The sequence below is a fragment of the Apium graveolens genome, chromosome 4 (genome assembly GCF_009905375.1).
Source record: "Apium graveolens cultivar Ventura chromosome 4, ASM990537v1, whole genome shotgun sequence".
NCBI lineage: Eukaryota > Viridiplantae > Streptophyta > Magnoliopsida > Apiales > Apiaceae > Apium > Apium graveolens.
Window position 1 is genome coordinate 78,623,321 of NC_133650.1, and position 8,819 is coordinate 78,632,139.

General features: G+C 34.5%; 1 protein-coding gene across 1 annotated transcript; it reads right to left on the bottom strand.

Moving 5' to 3' along the window:
* Positions 1 to 589: 589 nt before the first annotated feature.
* On the bottom strand, positions 590 to 3,293 carry LOC141718091 (protein NRT1/ PTR FAMILY 5.9). Its single transcript, XM_074520455.1, has 4 exons — positions 3,006 to 3,293; positions 2,704 to 2,921; positions 1,620 to 2,146; positions 590 to 1,518 (listed from the first exon to the last, which is right to left on the bottom strand). The coding sequence occupies exons 1-4, from the start codon at positions 3,046 to 3,048 to the stop codon at positions 699 to 701; spliced, it is 1,608 nt and encodes a 535-aa protein (XP_074376556.1). The 5' UTR covers positions 3,049 to 3,293; the 3' UTR covers positions 590 to 698.
* Between the last annotated feature and the right edge of the window lie 5,526 nt (positions 3,294 to 8,819).

Here is an 8,819-nt window from a genome sequence, read left to right on the forward strand (position 1 = left end):
TCCTTGGATAAGGAATGCATGTGAAATGCCTATGATGTGTATCTCACGTTTTATGTAAGTAATTTTTTTGCGCACAGAGAGTAGGCAGATTCTCAGTAGTCAGTTATGTGGTTGTTTTTTGCTTTTAGTTTAGGCTTTTGGAGTTGTTCATTGCTTTTATGTTTATGTGTGGATATATCATCATTCTTATCCTCAACTCACATGATAAGTGAGATATGAAGGTGAGACTGTTAGACTTAACACTTTGTTACAAGTATAACAAGTAGAAGAACAAAATTAATGTGAAGCAGCCCAAGGCCAACGGAAGATTGAAATATCAGCTATTGGATCATCTCTCAATGCTTGTTAGTTGATATAAAATTTAAGTAACTACAATGAGCAAGGTGTTAATTTGACTCTATACATCTTAAATTATCAAAGAATCTCTCTTTCTAACCTCCAGGAGCACTTGTTTCTTGGAACAATTTCATCAATTGCAAAATGAGCATTTATATTATATTTTGTAAGTGCAGTCCACATATTTTAGAGTCAAATTTAAGCCCCTCTCTTAATTATTCTTGTGCTATTCCCCGGGAAATAGATAGAGCAATGAACCGAATAAAATGTATGGACTGTCGAGAAACCAAATAACAAATTTCCTTGCACCACAACAATCTTTGCTAAGTTACTCAACCTCACCTATCTTGTTACACAAACATTCATGTCCTACTCTTAAAAAACTTACAAAGCACAATATACATCATCAAACTCACTGCACTAGACAAAGCTAAAAGCCAGTAATATTTGTCTAATCTTGATTCTCCCATGTCATCAGAAAACCAACCCTGCTTTCCACCATTTGAACTTGTAACATGCTCCACCAACGATATGAGTAAAGCACTTAAAAAACTTCCCACACCAAAAACACTAGTGTATAAAGCAATTCCCATTGTTCTCATACTTACTGGCACTTCAGAGTAGAAAAATTCTTGCATACCAACCACTGTAAAAATATCGGAAATTCCCAAAATTATGTACTGTGGTAGTAACCAAAAGATACTTAAGTCCACAGTTTCTGATTTTGAGCTCGAAACTGTAAGCTTCTTACTAAGTTCGAGCCTCTTGGTCTCGACCAGTGCTGCTAGTATCATGGCTATAACTGATAGAAACATTCCAATTCCCATCCTCTGCATCACATTAATACCTTTCTCGTTTCGGGTGATGAACCGTGCAAATGGAATAAAGAATGCATCGTACAAAGGCATCAGGAAAATGATCGATAATGTTATTGCACTCTGGAGTGTTGCTGGTGGAATCTTGAAATGGCTGCCAATGTTCCTCTTCATGGTCATGCCTTGCTTAGTGAAAAATGTCGGAGGCTGCTGAAAAATTACGGCAAACATCAAAAGCATTGTCCAAATAGGCAGCAGTCTTAGCATAACTTTAGCAATTTCAAGCAAATAGTAACCATTCTTTGGAGTCTCTTCCAAGCCCTCAGTTTTAACTTGTTCTTCTTGACAGAGTGGCTTTTCTTGAAGCCTACATACGAAACATGTGATTAGTCTCATTATTTATGGCTTTAAAAACATTCTGAATTATCAGGCAAATGGCAATATGAAGAGTTACAGCATGCTACTTACTCTAGTTCAATCACATCAGAATTGCTATTTGACAAAATAATTCCCCTCTTTCTCATTCCGATCATTCTCAAAGCAGTAGCTTTGACATTCAGGAAAACTTTGCTAATAAATTTCATATCGACAGTGTTGGCTTGCTTATAAGCGTAAAATTTAGTCCCGCAAGAAAATAGTATTATAGAAGTGACCATAGCAATAGTGGGGATGGCGAATCCTAGTCCCCATCCTAACGTATCTTGAATATATGCCAGGAGAGAAATTCCCATAAGGCTGCCTATACAAATACCGAAGTACCACCATTGGAAAAATAAACTTTTCTTCTCAGAATTCTCATCTTCATCAGCTTTAGTGCTTGGCAGTTCATCTTCGATATTTAGTTGATCTGCTCCAAAGGCCTGTAAAGACGGATTGTATCCGCCTTGGCCTAGTGAAATCATGTACAGGGACCAAAACAGAGACAAAGAAGACCTATTTCCATCTGAGTGTGACCATGGCCAATCCAGTGCTGTTGAAGTTAAGGCCAAAAGTCCCTGAAATTGGAAAAAACCCAGCAGAATGAACATTTTGGAGTCCTACATAGACAAAGTTGCAATAATTTTGTTGCACAAACTACAGAACATATTCAGTAACTTAATATTATTGGTAATTTGTCACGCGTATTCGTTCTAAATAAGTTCAAGTTTAGTTGATAAATACGATAAACTTCACATCAAACTACTAAAAAGACACTAAGAGTGCATGATGACTTGAAATCCACCTCTAATATAACAGTGGAAATTCATCTTTCACAAGTGCTAGCTCCTTCCGGGTGGTAAAAATTCACATGTATATATTTTCAAAATATAAGTTTAAACGAAATGTCTGAAGTTTCTTGACATTTTTTCTTGAAATTCCGAGCTGCGCTCTCAAGGAAGGCTATTGTGCATGGCTAAAACTTGAATCATCAGTTGCTTTGTAGACAGATAAAGTGCCGTAATAATTTCTAAAGACTTATTAATTACATCGCTGTACTAAGTATTGTAGATGCTCGACAAACATGCATTAAAAAAATACTTAGAAAAATCAAACGAAAAACAATGTTACTCACCAAAGCATAGATTGAAGAAGAAGTTAAAATAGTGGAATAACGATCCCAATAAGAATCCACGAACGGTGCAACCAAGAGAGGCAACATAGAAGTGAAACCACACCAGCTATTCACAGTCCGAGCAGCTGATGAATTGCTCATCTTCATTACATCTGTTAAATATGTCACCAAATTCGATGCTACTCCTTTAAACGCAAACCTCTCTAAACCAGCAATCACTGCATAAGTACATATTTATAATCATATTAGTTAAGTACAAACTTAGTTGCAGTTTATATCAAATCACATTCGTTTAGAGTTACCTATGAGAAGAATACATGGCTTGGTTAGTCCCCTTTTCACCATAATTTACGTAAACATATGTCCAGATAAAACTGCAGGTTTAACTAAATAGTATAGAAGATGAAGAAGAAGAAGAGGAAGATAAGAAATGATTATGTGTTGTGCAAAAATTTCAGTTCCTCTTCCCATAAAAGGGATAAACACAAATAGCACACGAAACTTAAATACTAAATGCATTTGCGTTTGTAGTACATTAGTACTAGGCTAGAGCAATCGTGAAAAGCAAAGTTTAGTTATGTGCTGCTTTTTTTTTTATAACTATAATGGGACACTCAGATAATCACTAAAACAACTTTGAGAAGCAAATCATTTTCAATATTATTTCTATATATGCAAACATGTATTTATATTTATATATATATGTATAGAGAAGAAGAGAGAAATACAAGAAAAGTAAAGAGGCAATTGGTTGGATATGTCGTCACGGAGGTTCGGTTACGTAGAGATATCTCTTGGTTCATCAGTTTCTTGTGATCCAGATGTCCAGTTTTGGTAAATAGGATACGATTTGATAGAGTCGATCTCTTGAAGATTTCAGTATTCCAAGAGCAACTTCAACCCGATATTGACGTTATTTTCCCACCAGAATCACACTGTACTGAAAGTAAGACGAGTTCCAGCTCGTAACATAATGGAGGCCTTTTCCAATTTCCTATTATAATTGTTTTGACACAACATAGCAGAATATAATTTTAATATAGAAATAAATAAATTATATTTTAGGGTTAAATATCAAGTAGGTGCCTTAGTGCGTCCAAATGTATCAAGTGAGTCATTGATTACAAAATTGACTCAAATGAGTCACTCATTTAAAAATTTGTATAAAAAATATCACTATATCGTTAATCGAAATTCTTAAAAGTATTATATATTAAGTTTCACACATTTTTTATGAATAATATTATATCCAAATGAAAGATTTTGAGTTCTAGTATTTTAGATAATATTTTTAAATTTATAAAAATTTATCTACTATTTATTATTATTTAAATCGAATAAAACAATCAAAAAATTAAAAATAAATAATTGATAAAATTTTAAAAATCTAATAATATTATCTAAAATAGTAGAATTCGGAACCTTTTATTTGGATGTAATATCATTCATAAAAATCTATGAAACTCAATATATAATACTTTTAAGAATTTTGACTAACGATATAGTGATATTTTTGATACAAATTTTTTAAATGAGTAACTCATTTGAGTCAGTTTTGTAATCAGTGACTCATTTGATATATTTGGACGCAGTAAGTGACCTATTTGATATTTAACCCTTATATTTTATTAATAAACGAAATGCTCTATTAATTATTTTGAAACTTAACCTAAAACTTACACCAAATAAAATATTTATAAAAAATAATGTAAAACTTGTTATGAAAATAACTATAATATAACTAGCTCAAAGAGTATAAGAAAGAGGGAGAAGAAAGAATTGCATTATCATTTTGTTGTGTATCTCAATCTTACACAAATGGCTCTATATATAGGCCTGTAAATTAAGTTACAAAAATAGTGAAAATCCAAAAGTTTGGCTATTAATGAAGAAATACAAAAGGTGGGAAAACATAAGAGTCATCCAAACTATACATAACACTCCCCTTTGGATGACACGTACTTACATCATGCCTCGTTAAAACCTTTACTAGGAAAAACCCGGTGGGAAAAACTCCAGTGAAGGAAAAAGAGTACATGTGTTGTACATAGTTTAAAATGATGTCTCCCCCTTATTTTAACAAAACTACAAGATGTCTCGAAATTTGCGCATTCCAATCTTGTGTACTAACTTCTCAAAAGAAGATGTTGGAAGTGCTTTTGTAAACAAATCTGCTGGATTTTCACATGAGTGAATTTGACAAACATTAATATCTCCCCTCTGCTGAAGTTCGTGAGTGAAGAAGAATTTTGGATCAATGTGCTTTGTTCGATCTCCTTTAATGTAGCCTTCCTTGGTCTGAATGATACATGCTTCATTATCTTCGAAAAGAACAGTAGGGGTTCCTTTATTAACTGAAAGACCACATGATTCTCGAATATGATGGACTAGAGATCTTAACCATACACACTCTCGACTTATTTCATGAAGTGCTAACGACTCAGCATGATTCGAAGAAGTTGCTGCAAGAGTCTGTTTTGTAGATCGCCAAGATATTGCAGTCTCGCCATATGTGAATATATAACATGTTTGTTATCTTCCTTTGTGTGGATCCGACCGATATCCTGCATCTGCATAACCAACTAATTCCACTCTTGAGTCTTTAGAATAAAATAAACCCATATCCATTGTTCCTCGAAGATATCTAAATATTTGTTTCACACCAATCCAATGTCTTCGAGTTGGAGCAGAACTATGTCTTGCCAAAAGGTTAACTGAAAATGCAATATCAGGACGTGTACAATTGGCAAGATACATTAGTGCAACAATGGCACTAAGATATGGTACTTCAGGACCAAGACGTTCTTCTCCCTTTTCTCTTGGGCGGAATGGATCCTTATTCTTTTCTAATGATCGTACAACCATGGGTGTACTCACAGGATATGCCTTATCCATAATAAATCGTTTAAGAATCTTTTCAATATATGAAGACTGGTGGACAAAAATTCCCTTAGATAAATGTTCAACTTGAAAACCAAGGCAGAGTTTTGTTTTACCCAAGTCCTTCATTTCAAACTCTCTTTTCAAATATTCAATCGTTTCATGAAGTTCATCTGGGGTTCCAATGATGTTTAAATCATCAACATATACTGCAATAATAGTAAACCCCAATTTTGTCCTTTTAATAAAAACACATGGACATATTACATTATTAGTGTATCCATCTTTCAAAAGATATTCACTGAGACGATTGTACCACATACGACCCGACTATTTCAACCCGTATAATGATCGCTATAATTTAATTAAGTAAATCTCTTGAGGTCTTGAACTATATGCTTCAGGCATTTTTAATCCATCAGAGATCTTCATGTAAATGTCACTATCGAGTGACCCATATAAGTAGGCAGTCACAACATCCATTAAATTCATTCAGAGCCCTTCTAGAGTTGACAAACTCATTAAAAATCTGAATGTTGTTGCATCCATTACCGGGGAATAGGTTTCTTCGTAATCGATTCCCGGTCTTTGTGAGAAGCCTTGAGCAACAAGGCGTGCCTTGTATCTCACAATTTCATTTTTCTCATTTCTTTTACGCACAAATACCCATCTATATCCAACGGGTTTTACACCTGCAGGTGTTTGGATAATAGGTCAAAAACTTGGCGTTTTTCAAGTGATTTCAGTTCGGCTTCAATAGCTTCTTTCCACTTTGGCCAATCATTTCTTCTTTTACATTCATAGATCAATCTAGGCTCATGATCCTCGATTTCCTCATAAATGTCAAGTGCAGCTGCATATGCAAATATATCATCCATGACAATTTCTTTTCTGTTCCACCTCTTTCCTGAAATTACATAATTTATCGAGATCTCTTCATTGTCAACAATTTCAGGTGTTTGATCATCCTTAGAAGAAGTCTCTTCGGTGATCAATTCTGTGATGTCATTTGATGTACCAACTTCCTTATCAAGTTTCCTTGTTTTTCTTGGAGTTTTATCCTTGGATCCAATAGGTCTACCACGCTTCTAGCGTGCTTTAGACTCATTTGCTAGCATGATTTTATTATCTTCTTCAGAAAGTTTAATTTTACAAGGAATATTAACAGCTGGTATATGTGACTTTGTCACATTCTTGACATCAGTAAATGTATCAGGCAATCTATTTGCGACTTCTTGTAGGTGGATAATCTTTTGAACTTCAAGTTCACATTGATTTGTACGAGGATCAAAATGAGACAGGGATGCTGCATTCCATAAAATTTCTTGCTTTTCTTTTTCAAATTTTATCTTATCTCCCCCTAATGCAGGAAAAACTGTCTCATCAAATTGACAATCGGCAAACTTTGCCTTAAATAAATAACCAGTCACGGGCTCCAAATATTTAATAATTGAGGGAGATTTAAACCCAACATATACCCCTGATCTTCTTTGGGGTCCCATTTTTGTTCATTGGGGAGGGGATATCGGAACATAAACTGCACAACCAAAAACTCTTAAATGAGAGATATTTGGTTCTGTACCATTTACAAGTTGCATAGGGGAATGTTGATGATAAGAGGTCGGTCGTAACCGAACTAAAGAAGCCGCATGTAAAATCGCATATCCCCAAGTAGAATTTGGTAAATTTATTTTCATAAGTAAAGGTCTAGCAATCAGTTGTAGCCTTTTGATGAAAGATTCGGCTAGACCATTTTGAGTGTGTACGTGGGCAACATAATGTTCGATTTCAATCCCAATTGACATACAATAATCATTAAAAGATTGGGATGTAAATTTCCCTGCATTGTCCAATCTTATTTTCTTTATATTATGATCAGGGAATTGTGCTCTTAACCGAATTATTTGAGCAAGGAGTCGTGCAAAAGCAACGTTACGGGTGGACAATAAACTAACATGCGACCATCGTGTTGATGCATCAATGAGTACCATAAAGTACTGAAATGGCCCACTAGATGGGGTAATTGGTCCACATATATCTCCTTGTATTCGCTCCAAAAAGTTTGGGCATTCAATTGAAACTTTCACAGGAGATGATCTATTATCAATTTTCCTTGAAAACAAGCAATACAAGGGACATCTTTAGATAAAGGAACAATTTTGTTCTTGAGAGGATGTCCATTTGAGTTTTCTATAATTCTTCGTATCATTGTTGAACCCGGATGGCCTAAGCGATCATGCCACATCATAAAATTAGTTGGGTCCTCTAATTTTTTGTTCACCATCATATATGATTCAACTGGATTTATAAAGGTGTAATACAATCCAGATTTATATGAGGGGAGCTTTTCAATTAACTGCTTTACCCCTGAGACAACTGATGTGATATAAAAAAATTCTTCATCATTTGCATTTGTTGTCTCTATGTGATATCCATTTTTACGTATAACTTTGAAACTCAAAAGGTTTCTTTTTGATTTGGTGGAAAACATTGCATCATCAATAGTAAGTCGTGTTCCATTAGGTAACACTATATTTGCTCTTCCGGAGCCATCAATAAGATTTGATGCACCATATATGGTGTTCACATTAGCTTTAACTAACTTTAGATGCGAAAAATATTTTTGATTTTTTAGAATTGTGTGTGTTGTTGCACTATCTGCTAAGCAAAGTGATTCCTCATCTTTTATGACATATGATGAGAGGCTGCGGGCCATGTTCTTCATACAAAAATAAAGCAAAATTAGAAATAAAACATCTCATAACTTTCCATAGATTTGAAATTAAGCAACATTTTAAAAACCCATTCAAAAGAGAGTTTATAGTTCATCTGTAAATACATAAATATTTAATAAAATAAAGCAAGGCCTTTTATTTAATTGGCATCATCACCGCCAAATTTGGTCACCTCCATATTGCCATCTTCAAAGAAATCAGACACTTCCATGTGAGTAGAGTTGAGTGGATCAATTTGATTATCTCCACCAAGGTGACTTTCAAGTTGGGAAAGACCCAGAGGATCATGTTGCTCAGTAAAATTAGTCTCAACACCTTTTAAAGAAGCTTGGTAGAGATCAACAAGGTGTTTGGAGGTACGAAAGGTTTTACTCCAGTGCCCTTTCATTCCAGAACGATGACAAATGCTTTCAACCCTTTGACCCATCATATTTCCCTTAGGCTTTTCCTCATTTTTGTCCACTACTGGCGGTGAGGCTTCTTTTTAAAATTTGAGAAGTT